This window comes from Mustela erminea, chromosome 9 (assembly GCF_009829155.1).
Source record: "Mustela erminea isolate mMusErm1 chromosome 9, mMusErm1.Pri, whole genome shotgun sequence".
Classification (NCBI taxonomy): domain Eukaryota; kingdom Metazoa; phylum Chordata; class Mammalia; order Carnivora; family Mustelidae; genus Mustela; species Mustela erminea.
The window spans coordinates 69,516,981-69,536,757 of NC_045622.1; the positions used below are offsets into that span (position 1 = coordinate 69,516,981).

Below are 19,777 nucleotides of genomic sequence, written 5' to 3' on the forward strand. Positions count from 1 at the left end.
CAGGATAAAAGCATGAGCCCCCACACATGGGTGCTCCATAAGGTTAAAGTATCCTAAGCCGGGGCAGCCCTAGGTGCAGTGCTGAGGGGCTGTCCCTGGATATGCACAGGCTGCCCAGGCAGAAAGCAGGCCCTCTGCTCTCTGTCACAGACTGTTAGCGTGGTGGTAGGTATCTGATCAAGCCTGGGCCTTCTTGTTTTTTCTTCTCCCCAAGCTTTATGAAGATATAATTGACATGTAATAAGGTGTAAGTTTCGGGTATATAGCGTGATGATTTGATATATGTATTGGCTGTGAAGTGCTTAGCACAGTAAGGTGAGTTAACACACCCATCAACTCACAGTTAACTTTTTTTTTTTTGTAACTATGGTGAGAATATTGAGGATCTACTCTCAGCAGCTTTCAAAGATGCAATACAGTTTTGCTAATTATAGTCATCCCCTGGGCCATATGCTAGATCCCTAGAACACATTCATCTGCAAATTTGTGCCTTTTAACCAATATCTCCTCATTTCCCCCAACCTCCAGCCCCTGGCAACCCCCATTCTACTTTCTGTTTCTATGAATTCAGCATTTTTAGATTCTACATATAAGTGAGGTCATATAGTAGTTCTCTTTCTCTGCCTTATTTAGTTCACTTAGCATAATGCTGTTAGGATCCATCCATATTGTTGCAAAAGGCAGGATTTCCTTTTTTATGGTTGAATAATATTCCACTGTGCGCATATATATATATATACACATACATATATATGTATATATATGTATGTGTATATGTATATATTATATATATGTGTATATATCGTGTTCCATATATATAGAAAATGTGATATTTCCATGCCTCGGCTCTTCTGAATTATGCTGCAAGGAATGTGGGGATATGGGTAGCTCTTTGAGATTCTGGTTTCATTTCCTTCAGATATATATCTAGATGTAAGATCGCTGGATCATATGCTAGTTCTATTTTTAATTTCCTGAGGAACCGCCATACTGTTTCCATGGTGGTTTTAGCAGTTTATATTTCCACCAACATTGCACAAGGCTTCTCTTTTCTCCATATCCTCACCAACATTTGTTTTGTTTTTTTTGATGCTAACCATTCTGACAGGGGTGAGGTGATATCTCCTTGTGGTTTGATTTACATTTCCCTGATGATGAGTGATGCTGAGCAACTTCCATGTATGTGTTGGTCATTTGTATGTCTTCTTTGAAGAAACGTCTATTTGAGCCTTTTTACGTTTTAAACTGATTTTTAAATTAAGGGTTTTTTGTTTGTTTGTTTTTTGCTGTTGAGTTGTAGGAGCTCCTTATATATTTTGGATATTAACCCCTTATCAGATGTGTGGTTTGCAAATATTTTTCCCATTCTACAGGTTGTCTTTTCATTTTTTTGCTTGATATAGTCCCATTTGGTTTTGGTTTTTATTTTTGTTTTTGTTTGCTTCTGTTGCTTGTATTTTCTTTTGCTGTTATCAACTCAAATACTCCACATTTATCTTGATAACGTGGTTAACACAACCTCCTTGTCAACAGTCTTGTGAGTTGAGGAATTTATTCTCATTCTCATGTCCATGAGGCATATATGCTCTCCTCAGCAGGTCTGATTTAGGTATGGAGGCTCCATTCTTCGCATGGCGAGACAGGAAAGCATGGACTTCTGGGTGATCAGCCTTCTCAAGTGGGATGTTGGCTTCCAGGCACATTTTCACACAGTCCTGGATAGCACTGACTTTCTGTTTGTGCAGTACTTTAGCATTGAAGGGATGCAGTTAGAAGCCTCTGCTTCATTCTCACATTTTGCTCTTCATATGCTGCCTCGCTCTTGGTGTGAGTCTTGGACTTGAGGTGGTCGCTAACGGCAGCCTTGCGAGCGTGATTCGAAACTGCATTGCAAGAAGGGCAGACGGGTTTTCCTCCCTCTCTGTGCAGCTCACCTCCAAACTCAGTGACTGGATTCAGGGGAATCACAGCAAAGCAATCTCAGAACAGTTTCAGCCAGGTAGTGCTGTCACTGTAAATCTTTCCATTCCAACTCTGAATAAGGTTTTGATCAGTTTCCAGTTTTTTTCATCTTCATACTTAGCAGGGAAGGGTCTCCAGTGCAAAAACAGAGACACTTGAAATCCTGGCACTGCCTTTGTTCAAACCCAGAGAGGCATTCAAATCAGTTTTTGCACAAGTGATGATGGGGAAATAGTTTGTGGGCTTGCACCCTATTTTCCTGCGGTGCTGGGAAGCCTTGCCTTTATGTAGCATTAGAGTGCCCTTAGGGGAAATGGATGAGACTTGGCCGGAAAGGAGAGGAGGAGGAAGAAAGAAAGGCACAAGGGGGTGAGGGAGGAGGAAGACCCTTCCTCTCCGTCACAGTCTTTTCATTGCCTCATGAGCCCAGGGTGGCCACCATGTCATTGTCTAGACCAATTTCAGAGAGTTTTTCTCCCATGCTTTCTTTTAGTTTTATAGTTTTAGGTTTGACAACAAAGACTTTAATCTATTTTGAATTAATTTTTGCGGACACTATAAGAGAGGGATCCAATTTCATTCTTTTGCATGTGAATATTTAGTTTTACCAGCACTGCTTATTGAAGAGCTTTTCTTTTCCCCATTGAGTATTCTTGGCTCCCTGTAATATGTTAGTTAGTCATATTTGTGGGGGATTATTTCTGGGCTCTCAATTTTCCCCACTGGTCTAGGTGTCTGTTTTTATCATTTTCCCACACAGTTTTGATTAGTATAGCTTTGTAATATAGTTTGAAAGGAGAAAACCTCTAGTTTGGTTCTTTCTTAAGATTGCTTTGAAGTCTTTTGTGGTGCCATATGAATTTTAGGATAATTTTCTCTTTCTTTGAAAAAATGTCATTAGAGAGGTACCTGGGTGGCTCAGTTGTTAAGCATCTGCCTTCAGCTCAGGTCATGATCCCAGGGTCCTGGGATGGAGCCCCACATTGGCTCCCTGCTCATGGGAAGCCTGCTTCTCCTGCTCCCACTCACCCTGCTTGTGTTCTTGCTCTCGTTATGTCTCTGTGTCAAATAAATAAATTAAATCTTTTAAAAAATGTCCTTAGAATTCTAGTAAGAATTATATTGGGTCTGTAAATTGCTTTGTGTAGTATAGACACTTTAACAATATTAATTATTCTCATCTATGAACATAGTATGTCTTTCTACTTATTTTTGTCTTCTTCACTTTCTTTCATCAGTATTTTATAGTTGTTAGTGTACATATTTTTCACATCCCTAGTTAAATTTATTCCCAAGTATTTTATTATTTTTGATGTTACTGTAAATGAGATTATTTTCTTTATTTCTTCTTTAGTTTGTTATTAATGTTTAGAAATGCAACTTGTTTTTTTAATATGTGGCTTTTAAATCCTGAAATATACTGAATTCATCTATTAGTTCTAACAGTTTTTTGGGTATTTTTTAGGGTTCTTATATATAATTTTTTATACATATTTATTTTTTAGGGGTTTTTTATACATAATATTGTGTCATCTGCAAACAGAGGCAGTTTTACTTCCTCCTTTCTGCCTTGGATTCCTTTTATTTCCTTTTCTTGCCTAATTGCTCTAGCTAGGGCTCTGGTACTGTGTTGAATGGGAGTGTTGAAAGTGGGCACCCTTGTCTTGTTTTTGACCTTAGATATTATTTTTCTTTTTCAGGAATAATCTTGGTTATACATTTCAGATTTAACTCATGAAGTTCTAGGACAAAATCCTATGGGGATTTGATTGGGATTACATTGTATCTATACATCAGTTTACAGTAAATTGACATTTTCCTATCTATATATATGAATTATCTCTTCATTTATTTTGGCCTTCTTTAATATATTTTAATAATATTTGTTCTCATTTAGGAACTTGCACATTTTAAGATTAACGTGTATATACCTTACATTTTTTGTTGCTCTTGTTAATGCTTTTTGTTCTACATTTCACTTTACATTTGTGTCAATGTCTAGGACTACACTTGATTTTTGTATATTCATTTAACGCCAACTTCTTAAGCCATTTTATGAATTAAAATAGTTTATTATAGATATTTTTGAGTTTTCTATATTCACAATGAGAGTGACTCGCTAGTTCATGCTACATTTTAATAAGAATTAGGGAATGACATCTGGGGAGATGTGAATCCCTGGAGACTAGACATGCCCAGGGGACTACAGGTTTGTGTCTGTGTAAGGAGTGTGACTGGATGGTCACAGCAGAATGCCAAATGCAAGCTCCTCTCACTCCCTTGGCTGTGTGCTGTTGTGCATAGGCAGATGTGGCAACCCTGTGGAAAATCATATTAATTGCAAATAATGACAGTTTTGTTTCTTTCCATTCTTATAAGTTTTCTTTCTTTCTACACTAGCTAAGATCTGTAGTACAATAATGAATAGAAGTTAGTGGGAACTGGGGATTTTTATTTTGCTTTTGGTCTCATAGGAAATGCTTTCAACATGTCATCAATAAGTATGTCATTCCTGGTATATTTTTTTCTTGGTAGATGCCCTTTAATCAGTTTAGAGAAGATCTGTTGTATTTCTAGTTTACTAAAAGGTTTTATTATAAGTGGCTGTCAAATTTTATAAAGTTGTTTTTCTTCATCTATTAAGATGATCATAAAGTTTTCCTTTTTTAGCGCATTAATGTAGTGAGTTTCATTAATCTGTTTTCTAATGTTAGAACAGCTGAAACATTAGGCTAAAACCAACTTGGCCATGGTGTTAACCTTTTCATATGCAGCTGGGTTGTTTGATGGTATTTTGTTTAGTGTATTTTCATCTATGTTTGTATATGATATTGGCCTATAAATGTCCTTCCTTGTGTTTTTGCTTAGTTCCAGTATCAAAATTATGTCAGCCTCATAAAATGAATTGAGGTGTGTTTTCTGGAAAAGTTTCGGTGAGTTTATTTATTTATTTTTTTTTAAGTGATAGAAACTCATCTGTGAACTTCTCTGTACTTGGTTTTCCTTATGGGAAAATTAGTTTATTTCATGGTTGTAGATATATTTCCTATTGACTCAATTTGGCTAACACATTTCTCTAGAAATTTGTCCAACTTATTTATGAATAGTAATATTGCATTTATGAATAATAATATTGTAGAATATTCCTGTCCATATAATATTATCCATAATATTCTTTTATCTCTGCTGCACTGTAGTTATAAATTCCTTTTTATTGTTAATATTGTCTGTGTTCTTTTTTTATGACCTTTTTTTTCTCTGATCATCTCAGAGTTTTGTCTATTTTTTTGTGTGTGCTTTCAAAAACTAACTTTGACTCTACTGATCCTTTCATTTGTGTTTACATTTTGTTTTGTGTCTTCATTGTGTTTTGCTTAATGTTTTTTCTCCTATCTTAACTATTTTTCTTCTGCTAATTTCCTTAGAATTATTCTCTTCTCTGAATTGTCTTATGTTGGTATGCCTGGATGGCTCGGTCAGTTAAGTGTCCAACTCTTGGTTTTGGCTCAGGTTATGATCTCATGGGCCATGAGATCAGCCCTGCATGGAGCTCCACACTCAGCAGGGAATCTGCTTGAGATTCTCTCCCTCTTTCCCTTCCCCCTGCCTGCATGTGCTCCTTCTCTCTCACATAAATAAATATTAAAAAAAAAATAAAGTGTCTTCATGAAAAAATGTTCATCATCACTAGCCATCAGGGATATTCAAATTAAAACCACATTGAGATACCACCTTACACCTAGAATGGCCAAAATTAGCAAGACAGGAAACAACATGTGTTGGAGAGGATGTGGAGAAAGGGGAACCCTCTTACACTGGTGGTGGGAATGCTAGTTGGTGCAGCCATTTTAGAAAACAGTGTGGAGATTCTTCAAGAAATTAAAAATAGAGCTTCCCTATGACCCTGCAATTGCACTACTGGGTATTTACCCCCAAAGATATAGATGTAGTGAAAAGAAGGGCCATCTGTACCCCAGTGTTTATAGCAGCAATGGCCACGGTTGCCAAACTGTGGAAAGAATCAACATGCCCTTCAATGGACGAATGGATAAGGAAGATGTGGTCCATATACACTATAGAGTATTAAGCCTCCATCAGAAAGGATGAATACCCAGTTTTTGTAGCAACATGGATGGGACTAGAAGAGATTATGCTGAGTGAAATAAGTCGAGCAGAGAGAGTCAATTATCATGGTTTCACTTATTTGTGGAGCATAACAAATAACATGGAGGACATGGGGAGATGGAGAGAAGGGAGTTGAGGGAAATTGGAAGGGGAGGTGAACCATGAGAAACTGTGGACTCTGAAAAACAGCCTGAGGGTCTTGAAGGAGCAGGGTTTGGGAGGTTGGGGGAACAAGGTGGTGGGTATTAGAGAGGGCATGTATTGCATGGAGCTCTGGGTGTGGTACAAAAACAATGAATACTGTTACGCTGAGAAGAAATAAAAAAAAATAAAGTGTCTTATTTTAGAAGTTAAAAATCTTCTACTTTTTATATTTTCTTATTTTCTCATTTAATGCTGTAATTTTTGCTTTTAATTTTATCTCTTTACATGATTTTTGTATATGTATTTTTATAATAATTTGGAAGGCAGCTATGCTAACCACTATACCACCAACGCATGTATTTTTATAATAATTTGGATTTGTTTTTTAATTTCTGTTCTGATTTCTTCTTTGACTTCTGATTTATATGTTTAAAATATCCAAATTATGGGGGTATTTATATTGAGGTAGAGATTGCAGTCTATAGGATACCAATCATTTGAAATTTGTGGAGGCTTGCTTATGCTCTAGTATCTAGTCATTAAAAAAAAAAAGAACAATTCATGAATCCTTGAAAAGAATGTGTATTTCTGATAAGTTGAATGCAGTGTTCTGTTTATAAACACTAAATCTAACTTGTGTCATTCAAATGTCCTATATCTTCACTGATAATTTTTCTGCTTGAGCAGAAAAATGGCAAAATTGTGTTGGCCTCTCCATCTGTGATTCTGGACTAGTTCATTTTTCCTTGAAATTTTATCAGTTTTTGCTTTGTATATTTTAAGATTATTGTTGTTATTATGTACATCCTCACTATTATATTTTCTTGGCGGGTCCGTCTTTTTATTTTTATGTAACAAATTTCTTCATTTCCATAATGGTTATTGTCTTGAAGATGTCTTTAAGTAAATATTTCTCTGGTTTATCTTTTGGAGCATTTAACTTTAAGTTGTTTTGGGTCTTTTTATTTTCAGGATATTGTTGCCAGAACATGGCACACTTTCTCACTTTTTTCTCTACTTTTCTTTCTCTCTTTTCCTGTGTGTGTGTGTGTGTGTGTGTGTGTGTGTGTGTGTGTGTGTGTGAGTAAATGTGGTAAGTGGAATGAACACTTTATAACCTTTGCTTACAATTAGCTCATTTAATTTGTTCTCCCCTTACTGTGATTACTATTATTCACCAATAATAGCCTCCCAAACTTCTTTTTTCTTCTTTTTTGTTGCTTTTTTTATTACTCATTTGTTTTTTCCCCTTTTAACTTATTTGAATGGTAATATTTATTTTTATTTTTATGTAAATTATTTTAGTTATGCATACATATTATAGCATTTATCATAACCTAATAAGGTAACCCTAGATATTAAAGCATTAATCATTACCTAATAAGGCTAAAGTTACATCTCTATTTTCCTTCTCCTCAAATAAAAGAAATTTAGAACACTTTAGTCATCCCTTTGGAATTTGCATACAGTATTTTGAATTTATCTTTTTTCCCCTTACCTCACAGGTGAGGTGTAATTGTTTCTTATAATTAAGGTTTGTTTAGATTTACTCAAATGTTACAAGTAAGTTTGCTCATCATTCTTACTTATATCTCAAATCTTCCATTCTGGCATTATATTCTTTCTGCCTGAAATCCTTTAGAATTTCCTTTGTGGGGTTTTACCTCTTTGAAAATTTCTTTATTTCATCCTTACTTTTGAAAAGAGTTTCTACAGATATAGAATTTTAGGACAATTATTTTTTGTAATCAGATATTTTCTCATTGCCTGCTAACTTTCATTGTTGCTCTTAAGTGGTCACCTGTTGGTCTAATTCTCTCTGTCTCTCTGTCTCTCTGAGTCTCTGTCTCTCTCTCCTTCTCTTTTGCCTCCTTTGGTTGCTTTAAAATCTTTATCTTTGGTGTTCTTTAGTCTTAGGAGTTTTCTAGGGTGTGTATATATTTTGTATTTTTCCTGCTTGAAATTCATTGGCATTCCTGGATTTGAAAGTTGCTTTGTCTTTCAAAATTTCTGGGAAAAAATTCAGCCACTGTTTCTTTGAACATCACTTTTTCCTTTGTTCTTTATATTTTATCTGCCTTTGGAAATCTGATTAAATATTTGGTAGACTACTTAACTCTTTATTCCTTAGCTTTATTTCACTCACGTTTTCTCTCCCTTTGTCTTTCTGAGCTACATTTTGGATCATTTCTTTTGTCCTTTTAGTACACTAATTCATTCCTTAGCTGTGATTAATCTGTCCAGTGAGTTTTTCATTTTAATTATACATTTTTTAATTTATAAAAGTTCCATCTTAAATTTGGTTCTTTCTCAAATCTGCTTGGTCATATTTTATAGCCTTTGTTCCTTGAAAATATTTCCAAGACTCTCTTTTATTTCTTGAAACTTAATTCTCTAATTGAGTCCCTCCCTTCCAGATAGTGTGAATTCGGGCCACAAACCTATATAAAGGCCATATTGTGGTCATTAATTCTTGGGAGAGATTTTACTTCCCTTTACTCAATGCAAAATTTGGGACACTTTTCTTGCATCTTCTGTATGGAAGATTATTTCTCATTTACTCTCAACATTGAGCTTCTGATCTTCTGGACCCCTATTTGATTCCTTCCCTAACCCCTAGGCTTTGTGCCTAGTTTTCCCTGCCCCATACACATGTGAAACAGAAGCTTAAGGAGTACAGTAGCAGATGTTCTTAGGGCAAAAACTCCCTTCAGTTCTTGCTTATTACCCCTGGTTCCTGCTTTTGCTTTCTTCCTGGCCTCTCCAGATTGCTTATCTTTTTGTGATGCATTTTAAAAACATTGAGAACATTTTTATCAGTCCTTCCAAATTCTTCTTATGGAGAAGTATTTTAGATATGTGATCCACCATATTGCCAAACATAAAATTCATGTGTGATCTTTCTCTATAAGAAGGGGACTCTATTTAGTCACCTAAAAACCAGGAGCTAAAAAACAGTGGCATGGTATGAAATTCCTTAAAGAGAGGGTGTCATCTTTATTGTCACTCAGCTTACTAGCTGTGTGCCTTGGCAAATTATTGAATCCCTCTGGGTCTTCATTTCCGTATCTTTAAAATGGGGATAATAGTGGTACTGATTATTTTGGATTTTTTGAGAAATAAATTCATTTATTTCTGGGAAGCACTTAGAAGAGTGCTTGGCATATACTTAAGTGCCCAGTACTATATGTCATTGAATTTAAGATGCTACAGATTATAAGATGACCTGTTACTTCTTCAAAGAGAAAATACGCTTTCAATTAAACAGTGACACAGTGCCAAGATACCATTGACTGAAACATGCATCCTTATTTCAGTTGCTAAAATATGAAAAAAAATGCATCTGAGAACCACCTGAGTATAATAAAATTTAGCTATTATTGTGAATGGATGCATATGAGCAGAGAAGGCAGTGGCTGAGAAACAATCTTAGTCTTGGAACTGATGGGACTTCGAACGTTTGTAGGTATTTATTCCATCCTACTCTCACCTCATCAGCTTCTGGACTCTGGCTGTATGGTACATGAACTAGAGTCAGGGTCCAGAGGGTTCACTGTCAGTAGACAAACACAGTATTCCAGCATCTCCAAGGCTGAAGAAGAAGAGAAAAGGAGCTTTATTTACTGAGAGACTTCTGTGTCTAGCACACTTACAGATGCCGTAAGTATAACATCTATTTTAGTTTTTGTAATTAGGTTAATTCAAATTAGTTGCTATAACAAACAACCCCCCAATATTAGTGGTCTAGCACATTGTGTGTGTTTCTTACTTACCGCCCCCCCCCCGGACTGATGTGAGTTGGGTGGCTCTACCCCAAAAAGGGTTCCTCCATCTTTTTTGGCCTTGCTGTATTGTGACTTTCCAGTTGCTGTGGCATCATTTAACAGGTGGACTGGGGAAGAGAGAGGGACATGGAGAAAATATACTTTCTATTACAATATAATTTAAAACTGTTCAAGACCTCCCACTTTCATTGATTCCTAGGAAACTTTTTGGAGGGAGAAATGACTATCAGTTAGAGTGGTTGGAGAAGGCCTTTCAGATGAGGTGGGATTAGAACTGAGTCCTGAAACATTGGTATTACCTGGAGATAGAAGAAGAGAATTGACGCTCTTTTGGTCTAGACATGTGGCGGTGCCATGACCAATGTATAGCATTATGGAAGGGCACGATGTTTTTAGAGAACCGTGGGATCCCCTATTGGGTAATGACTAATATTTATTGAGTTCCTACTCAGTACTAGACACCTTGCATTGCACTGTTTGGATGCTACTAAGACATGTGACATATCAGACTTAAAAGAGCCTTAATAAGACAACATTCTGTGAATGGGCTGTTCATGTTTGACTCCTTCTATGCTCCAGATTGCATGGTTCTCTCCCCTATGTCTTCTTTCCCAAGGGTGTATAGAACCCCTCAAACTGGGGCTTCATCGTGACTCAGAGAGGGAAATAGCTTGCCCAGTGTAACCTCTGAGTGTGATTTATGAAACAAGATGTATCCAAATTTTCACCACGCTGGAGCTATTCAATTTTCTCTAATGGCTTTTATCTGAAAATTATGTCTCTTTGTGGCAGTCACGACCAGTAAGTCATTAGCTTAAAGTATACTGGTTGTTAATTTTAGCACCCTGGGATCTGGGCCCAGGGAGAGAGAGCTCTCACTTTTGCAAATCAGAGCTAAGGAACGTTTGAGCAGTTGGCTAACATTCACATCAGGAAAAGTTAGAAAGTAAGAAGGGATAATTAAAAAGTTAAAGAGTAAAAAGCAGTTGACTAGTTGGATATAGTTCAGGAGGCTGTAGCATGGCCTCCATCTGGCTGTTCCCCGACTGCGAGGTACTTGTCCTCACCAGGAGAGAAATAGAACCAGTCTTATATCAAGCACCCCATGTGCTGGGTGCACATGGGATCTCAATGATCCACGCCATAGCACCCTGAGGAAGGAACCATTGCTTCCATTGTCCTTCTTATATACCCAGCATTACAGATAAGGACACTTAATGCCCGTGATCATACAGCTAGTAACTGACTCTGAATCTATAATCTTAAGCAACAGAGGTCTGGACTGGGGTGGCCAAAAGGTCCAGCCGAGTATCTCCCAGGGGCTACGCTCTGCCAAAAGTCCTGGAGGTCTGGGGTGCCACTTGCTCACTTCTGACCCTTAGAAAGTCAGCACTCAAGTCCAGCTCCCAAATGCCTGCAACCGCAGTTTCCTTTTGTGGTTCAGGGCTGGGCGCTCATCTGATGGGCAGCTGGGGTGTTGGAGTCCTGGAGCCAGGAAGGACCCATCCTGGGGTATAGGATGGGGGTCAGCATGGCTTTCCAGTCTCCAGGAATTTGGGCTTCCTCCAGGACTGTTACACATGCTCCTTCAGGAAAGGCTGCCTAGGGCTTATCTTTGACAAGTTGGAGCCATTTAGAGGATGGGCTGTCATATTGATTAGGGACTGGGGCACATAGAACTTTGTAGGGAGATCTTGACTCTGGTTCCTTCTCTCAGACCCCTGGGGAGTCGGCATCAAGCTGCCTGGCTCATTCCAAAACTGGGCCTAATTAGACTAGGAATCCCTATAATTTCTCTCTCCACTTTTCATTTCCCTGTGTTGATAGCAGCAGCAAAAGAGAAAGAGCATGAGTAAGTATCCCACTTTGTAGATGGCGAACTGCCAGAACCATTGATTTCCCAGGGTAAGTCACTCCAAGCCTGGGTGGGTCTCTCAGGGCTCTAATCACACAAAAGCCTTCCTTGGATTTCCCATGGGGAAGTTGATGGCAGTGAGGAGACCAGGGTGCATGTCCCAGATATAGCTCAGCTGCTATGTGACCTCAAGCAGATCTCTTCCCCTCTCTGAATGGGTCTCTCCATCTGCCCAGGCTCATCTCTGTGCCTCAGTTTCCTCATCTGAAAAATGGGGATAACAAGAGTATTTTGAAGATGAAATTTAAAGCACTTACCATAATGTCTAACATAATGTTCGTACCCTAAATATTTCTCCCTCTTCTCCTTCTCATTATTATCATTATAGTTATTATTACAAAGCAGGAATCCTTAAGGCCTCCTACTAATTCTAATACTCTAGCTTTATGATGTGAGCTCCTCTGGGAAGGCTACCTAGATTGTGGCTGGAGGCTGGAGGCTATAGTCTTACCCTTGACATATTTGTTTGTGCAGGTGGGATTCTTGTTACTTTTCAGGTAAAGCCTAGAAGATAGATGTACCCAGTTAATCAGGGGGAGACTTGGAGCCTTGCCTGTGCTTTGTTGAAACTGTTCTAAATCTGGAATGGAGGAGCTCAGGTGTAGGTGGCCCCTACCTGACACATAGTCATTCTGGGCTGCCTAGCTCTGGGAGCCCGGAGGTCTATTCTGTCCACTTACTGGACCCTGTTGCCTGACAGCTGTAAAATGTCACTCGGGCTTCCTCTAGAGAGTTGCTCTGTCTGTATTTCATAAGGCTCAGTCCATTCAGTAGGTTACAGTAGTCCATTCAAGCTAGGTGACCGCCTGCTTAGTTTCTTGTGCCTCCCCTGGGAATGAGAGTCAGAGAGTCAGATATCTGATTGCTGCAGGATGCTGACCACCCCAGCTTGCCATACTGAAATGTCTCGATGACTATTGCCACCCTCCTGCAGATCAACAGGGCCTTGAATGGGGGCAAGGAGGGAAGCTCATTGTCATTACCTCCTAAAGCTCATTGTAACCGCCCTCCTTTCTACTGCAAGTCCCCATGGCTCTAACCCCAGGACTTTTGTGGTCCCCCTTGGGAGTAGCATCTGTCTCAAATGGACCCCTGCTGCTGGCCTCACTCCCTGGAGTACCTCCACTTACTGGTCACCATGGAAGCTGAAATTCTACTCTGATCGTTTCAGTCCCCTACTCAAACAACCTTCAGTGACTCCCTATTACCCACAGGATAGAGCCCAAAGAATCTGGCATCCACAGAGGCACCTTCCCTTCAGCCCCATGAAGGAATCTGGGTCCCTGAATACTTGCTTCATTTTCTGGTCTTTTTGCCACTTCTCACACTGCTCTCTTGGCACTGGACGTCCTTGTCTTATCTTCACTTGGCAAAATCCCACCCTGCACATAAGACCCAGTTGAGCTGAAAGTGGTCACTCCTTCTTCTGCATTCCCATGCCACTAGGATAGTTTCCCCTAAACCCCTCCCCCAGCCTGAAGTGCTCACTACAGCCTTCTAGAGACACTTGCAGTTCCTTGAAATTCCCATGCTCTTCCCTCTGCCCCTGCACTCTTCCCTTAGCACCTTCCCCTTTCCTCTGTCTTCAAATGCCTCTTGCAAGGGTCACTTTCAGGGTCACGCCTTGAGAAACTTGCCGTGACCCCTTCTCCCCACCTTCCATTCCCGCCTAACACAGCTGGAAAGCCTTCTGGACATCCCTTAGCAATCCCTCTTTTGTCCCCCAGTTTTTGCAGCTGTCATGCAACTGTCTCTTGTCTGTCTGTCTGTCTGTCTGTTTGGGAGAACCTGCCTAGCAGAGCAAAGAGCTCATGGTGGGGAAGGAGCCTGCTCAGCCAGGTATGATTGAACAGTGAGGATCACAGAAACTCAGGAGGGGCAAGTGGCTTTGTCTCAGTGGGTGTTAGGATGCCAAGCCCTCTCCCTGCAGCATGTATGGTTGGAAAAGGCCCTCCCACAACCCTCTCAACCAGTACTGATCACAGCGTGACAGCATAGGCACCTGTCTCTCTTTTACCAGTGAGGAAGCTGGGGTTCCGGTAAGAACCCACCCAGTCAGTCAATAAGAGTTCATCGATCTGATCACTGTGCACCAGGCACCTGTCAGAGGGGGTGTGGGGGATACAGCAGTGGGCAGGACAGACCTCCAGTCCCTGCTCCCAGGATCCTCAAGGGAGAAAACTTAAAGCCTCTAATTTCAGTTGTTTAATGACAATTGTGATAAATTCTAAGAGAAATAATGAGGGGGTAGGGGATCACATAATGAGGGACTTGATTGAATCCCCACCTCTCATTCCTCCCCCACCACTGCCCCAGCTGCCTCCTCTCTATACCTAGCACAGAGCGGAACTTAACCTCTTTCCACAATATTTACTGTCCTGCCTTGTTGACAGCCCTAATGGATTCTGCAGATTAAATATTCCCAGCCCAGCCTTGAACCATACCAGGATTGGTCCATCAAACAATGGCAGAAGCCGCTCCCATCCTGGTTCTAACTGAATAATTTACTGTAAATCGCCCACCATTTCCTTCTGAGTCCAAGCTGGCTTGTTTGCCAAATGGAGGTGAGCAAGGTCTGCCTCTAAGAAGAGGCAGGAGCAGAAATGAGCTGTCCAAAGGAGCAGTTGTCACAGCAGGCATTGAGTTAAATCAGAGGCACTTAAGACTTCAGATTTGTCTTGTAAACTACCCTTTTCTGGTGGGGGAGGCATTGCTGAGAGCCCCCAGAGAACCAAGGCTGCAGCCTTGAGGGTGAGATTTCCGATGAGTTAGGAAGCGCCTTGGGCAGGGTTGTGGGGTGGGGGCGGAAGGGATGGAGTCTCCTCTTTCTCACTCACTCCTGCCTGTGTCCTTTCCGCTGTTCCCAGGCCCAAGGCAGCATCTCTGCCCTGAGACACATTTCTCAACTCCTCCTTCCACGAAGAACACTTCCTCTTTGAGGCTGCCATGTGCCAAGCACATGATTCGTTCCCTCTGTTCCCTTTCCCTTTATCACCCCCTTTCCTTTCCTCTCCTTTCCTTTTTCCTTCTCTTCTTTTTTCCCTTCCCTCTTCCCGTCCTTTCCCAACTATTAAGGGGCTTTTGCAAGTGATCACATTTAACCCCTATGAAGCTCCTAGGAGGCAGGTATAATTGAGGTCACCTCATTCATGGGGTTTCATGATTTTCTCAAGGTCATGCACTAATCTGGTATAGAGTCAGGATTTGAATCCAGGTCTGTCAGATCCCCCAATCCAAGTTCTTTTTGCAACACCTTTGAGGACAGACTGTGGGGAGCAAAGGGATTACCTTGAGTCCATTTTCTGACATGCTGTCAGGAGGCATCGTACTTGGGATTTCTGCTCACTAGAATGAACCCAGCATAGGGCTTAGGGAGGGGGCTGCCAAGGCAGCAGGCTGTGGGAACTTCCATGAGCGCTGCATGCTTGAAACAGGTCTCTCTGTAAAGCTAGTGACACTTAAGGCCTTAGCTGGGATTGTGGTTTCCTCCTCCCTGATTCCTTTAGGGCCCACAGCCGTTCACATGACTCTCACAAAAGGAACCAAGAAATGAGGGACAGAAGAGGTGTGCCCCTCTTCCTTCCTCCGTTTGAGTGGAGTGTTGGCGATCTGCTTCATTTTTCTAAGGACTGTTCTTCTGTCCTCTGGCTGTGTCATAGAGGGCCAGCACCAGACGAAGCTGGAGGACTCCCAGTCAGGGAGGTGGGAGCAGAAGGAGGCACTTGGTGTGAAGGAAGAGAGTTGGAGGGCTAGGTGTGGTTGTGACCTTGGAAGGGAGTTGGGCTTCCGGTTAGCAAATGCAGACACCTGTCATTTGTTTGTTGTCTGTTGTCGTCATCCCTCCATCTGCTCCAGGACCTCCCCTCGAAATCCTAAAGCCTGGACCCTAGTCCTCTGTGTGACCCTGAGCAATGCACTCACCGCCACTGAATTTCAGAGTCTCATCCATAATGGGCATGATGATCGTATAAAATGAGTTAATACTATATGAGGCATTTAGAACAGTGCTTGGCTCATGGCACGCACTCAATAAATGCTAGCCATTATTATTATTAGAGATATTTTAAAAATATCAGCTGGGTTAAACTCTTGGTACTTCCTATCTTACCTTCCAGATGTTCTTTCTTACCTGTGCCCCATCGCCAGTGCCTATGAGCGGTGGCTCCTCTGTGAGCTGGTCTGATTCACAATCCTGGTTTCTACCACGCAGGTCATCATGTAGGATCTTGGGTCCAGGCTCACACTGAGCAAGATGTGCTTTCAGGCATCGAGGAGCCTTGTCCCACTGGGGGAAAGAGGCAGGCATAAATAATACAGTCAGTAGATAGGGCAGGAATGGAAATGCAACCCACACGTCCTCACGAGGCTTCCCCAGCCCCTGGGAAAACCTGCAATCCCAGGAACCAAGGTTTTGTTTGCTGGATGTCTCCACTGGCACAACTGCTGGGAGGCCAGGGGTGAAAAGGATGAACAAGGTCATCTCCCCGGGGCATTTTAACGAAATCAAGATATACCAGGTTTACTGTCGTAGTTCCCCTCTGCTAGGAGCCCACGGTCCCTAATGAAAAGGAAGCCGATTGTCTGGGCCTGATTTGTTCCTCCTGGGCTCTGGCTGGCTTCTGCCTGTGGGGCTTACGGATCAGCAATTAGGAATCTGTTCTAGGATTTCAGGGTCACTGAGCTGTGTTTCTAGAATCTACCTCTTAGAAATTCAGGTCATCCTCTTGCATCCAGGTTTCTGCTCATGACAGCTGTCCCTTTGTCTGGGGGCATCAGATACAACTTGATGGGATCCAAAGCTCCCCCAATACCAAGGACATGCTTCATCTCCTCACAGAACCCTGACTAGATCCCCCTTTGAAGGGCCTTGGAGCCCATAAGTTTGAATCCTCCCTTCCCTGTTTGTACGCTGTATCCCTTTCTGCTTGATGATGGAGTGGAGGTAAAATAAGATTTGCTTGCGCACTGCTGTCTGATGACGTCGTAGCATTCACTGCGAAGCTCCTATTTCCCGTGGGGTTTCTTTGGTCCCGCGCGTCAGAAGAGGAACAGTTACCTCCTTTTGTTGTTTCTGGCTTTTTCTTGTGTGCCATCCTTTTCAGACTGCTGACTCACTGGCTCCCCAAAATACACTTTTTCAATCATGATCATAACACTAGAGATAACAATGGCGATACTGCCGATGTTGATGGGCTCTCGTCAAGCACGATCAAAGCATTCTGGGCTTTGTCTCATTTTCTGCATCGCCTTCAGCGGACCACAGGGCTGAGCGTACAGCAGACTCTCGAGGCATGAGAATAACAAAGGGCTACTGTTTATCACACAGTCACCCTGGCCTGACACTTGCACAATCCTTAAATCAGGTCACTGTTATCATAGATAGCATTGACAATAGATACAATAGATAGTATTATTCTCAGTTACAGAAAAAGAACTCGGGCTCAGCATAAAGGTATTAAAAATGTATTCCACTCATCTTTTCAACAGATACATAGAATGCTGGCTGCATGGCTGGCCCTTGGGTTATGGGGCTTATAGGGTGGTGGGACCCGCAGACCAGGAAATAGGCAGTGGGAGTGAGTCTCTGCAATTACATAATGCCCTAGTTTATTCTGAGCTCCTGGCTCCCATACTTTCCAGATCGACTGTTTTCTTCTTTATTCCATGCATCATAAAGGGTACATTATGTCCAACGATATCACTGTTAATTAAAGTCCTCCTCCATTCTTTTCTCATAAGGGTCATTTGTAATCATGGAGTAAGAGTTTACTTTTTCTGGACTCATCTTACCCTTCCTAGCTATTCTCTTCCCACAAGTTCATACTTGTGTTTTCTCAGAAAGTCTTGAAATCTGCTCTTCTTCAGCTCAGGGCACGCCAGATGATGGCCAGTCCTCTCCTGGGTTGCTCTACTCAGGCAAAAGCGACAGAATCTCCTTTTTCCTCGGGCAGGGCTTCCTCCCTGGCTTCTAGAAGGAGGTGGCAGAGAGGGAGGAACAAGGAAGGGATAGGTGACAGGAGGAGTCCAACAGGTGGAAGGACGCTCTTGTCTTGGTCCAATCTGTGAGACACAGGCAAACCAGGTAGGTCCTCAGTGCTGGGATTGGAGGCCCGTAGAACCTGTTTTACCGTTATCAGTTAGGCTGCTTTTGGCTATCTACCAACACAATCTTCACTTAAACAACAAGAACTTTATTATCTTACATAATAGGCCTAGGGGTGGGCCAGACTCCAGGGATCACTGATTGATTCAGTGGCTCAGGGATCAAGGACCCAGATTTATTATTCTCTGTGTGGCAACTTTATTCTCCCAGCTGGGTCCTCCCTTGATTGCAAGATGGTCTCCAGCAGCAATGAAGTGACGTGCTTCCTTGCTCAGGTCCAGCGGGACAGATACTGTCTCCTTGTGGTTTGCAGTTAGGAGAAAGAAAACTTTTTCTGGAAGCAATTCTGTCATGGCTCATTGGTCTGAATTGAGTCCCATGCCTATTCCTGAACCAGTTAGTAGCAGTTTGGGTGAAATTATATCATCTGAAGTGGAATGGGTTTGGGGAAGCAACCACCATGCTCATTACAGAGTCACATTTCCCGGGCATAATCGAAGTGAATAACCCAGTGCTCTGATGGTTATGGAGAATTAGCGTGTGGAGTTTCCAGATTTAGCAAATAATACACAATGCCCATAAATATGAATTCCAGATAAACCATAGATACTTTTTAAGTATAATTACGTATTATGTAATATTTGCTGGTCTATGTGTCACGATGTTTGGAACAAAGCGAGATGGGTCAGGCAAATATTTAGTAATGGGAGATAAAAGATTGTAGGGATTCCTAGCAAGCTTGGGACGTAGGACTAAGTCCTACACTACTTGTGTGAGGACAGTGGAGTCTAAGCTGGTTCAAAAAGAAGAGGGTGAGGGGGCCTTTCCTCCACACCTGCCTTGGCTCCTTTGTAGCTAGGAACTGGGAGAGAAAATCATTGCACCTTCTCTCTCAGGGCATCCCTTGACCTTGGCCTGCTCTCCCTTTTTCCAGGGTCACGACCACTGTGGGAAGGCTTTGCTGCAAATTGGGATCAACATGATGGCATTGCCTGGAGGCCGGCATCTGGACTCCATCCCTCTGCCTGGTCAGCGGTAAGTCCCGTCTCTTAGGGTCAGGCCTCTGGCTGAGGCCCAGCTCCAGGATCTTGAAGTTGCAGGTAGTCCCGCCTCTCTGTGCACTGTCCTGGACAGGAAGCTTAAGGCAAGGTATTAGGGATGCCATGTTGACTCAGCAGAGCCTGATAGAACTGGACCCTGAGACATGGAGGAATCAGGCATGTCCAGTCCCCCAAGGAGCTGGAATGGAGTCTGTGATGCAGACAGACAGTGAAACAAATGATTGAATGGGATGTTCTCCTAAGAGAGGGGATCCCAGAGGAGGCTCCCGATCCCACCTGAGCCAGGAGGCTGGAGTCCTTGGGGACCCTCGGGGTTATGGAATCTTCTCTCAGAGTCTCTTGAAAGGGACAGCCTACCCTTAAGTGTCCTCTCCTTCTCCCAGGACACCAGACAGGGAACAGAGCACAGAGCTGATCCTTGGGAATATTTATTGTCCTGAGATGGGTTGGGGGTGAGAGATGGGGAGGAGGAGGAGGAATCCACTGAGCAGAAATTGAAGCCCAGATGATGAGGTAGAAACGAGAGACGGGGGCACCAGAGGTGACTTCACACGCTGAAAGACCTGGGGACCTGGCTGGTCCTGAAGGTCAGAACGAGAACCAAAGGGGAATGTACCAGAAAAATGAATCTGTGGTGACCAGCTGTCCCGGTTGCCCCAGGACTGTCCTGATTTTGGCCCTG

The 19,777-nt window shown here is 42.0% G+C and overlaps 1 protein-coding gene and 1 pseudogene across 4 annotated transcripts in view; one reads left to right on the forward strand and one right to left on the reverse strand.

Annotated features, from left to right (window-relative positions):
* Window positions 1-19,777, forward strand: part of INSC (INSC spindle orientation adaptor protein) — a 120,687-nt gene that overhangs the window by 13,981 nt on the left and 86,929 nt on the right. For 3 of the 4 annotated variants that reach the window (XM_032359201.1, XM_032359203.1, XM_032359207.1), the window contains exon 2: window positions 18,969-19,069. In XM_032359201.1, the coding sequence (XP_032215092.1) occupies window positions 18,969-19,069 (101 nt within the window). Of the gene's footprint in view, window positions 1-4,830; window positions 4,896-18,968; window positions 19,070-19,777 lie in introns of all 4 variants that reach the window. The other variant, XM_032359202.1, reaches the window with a different exon arrangement.
* LOC116598661 lies at window positions 1,527-16,071 on the reverse strand (annotated as a pseudogene).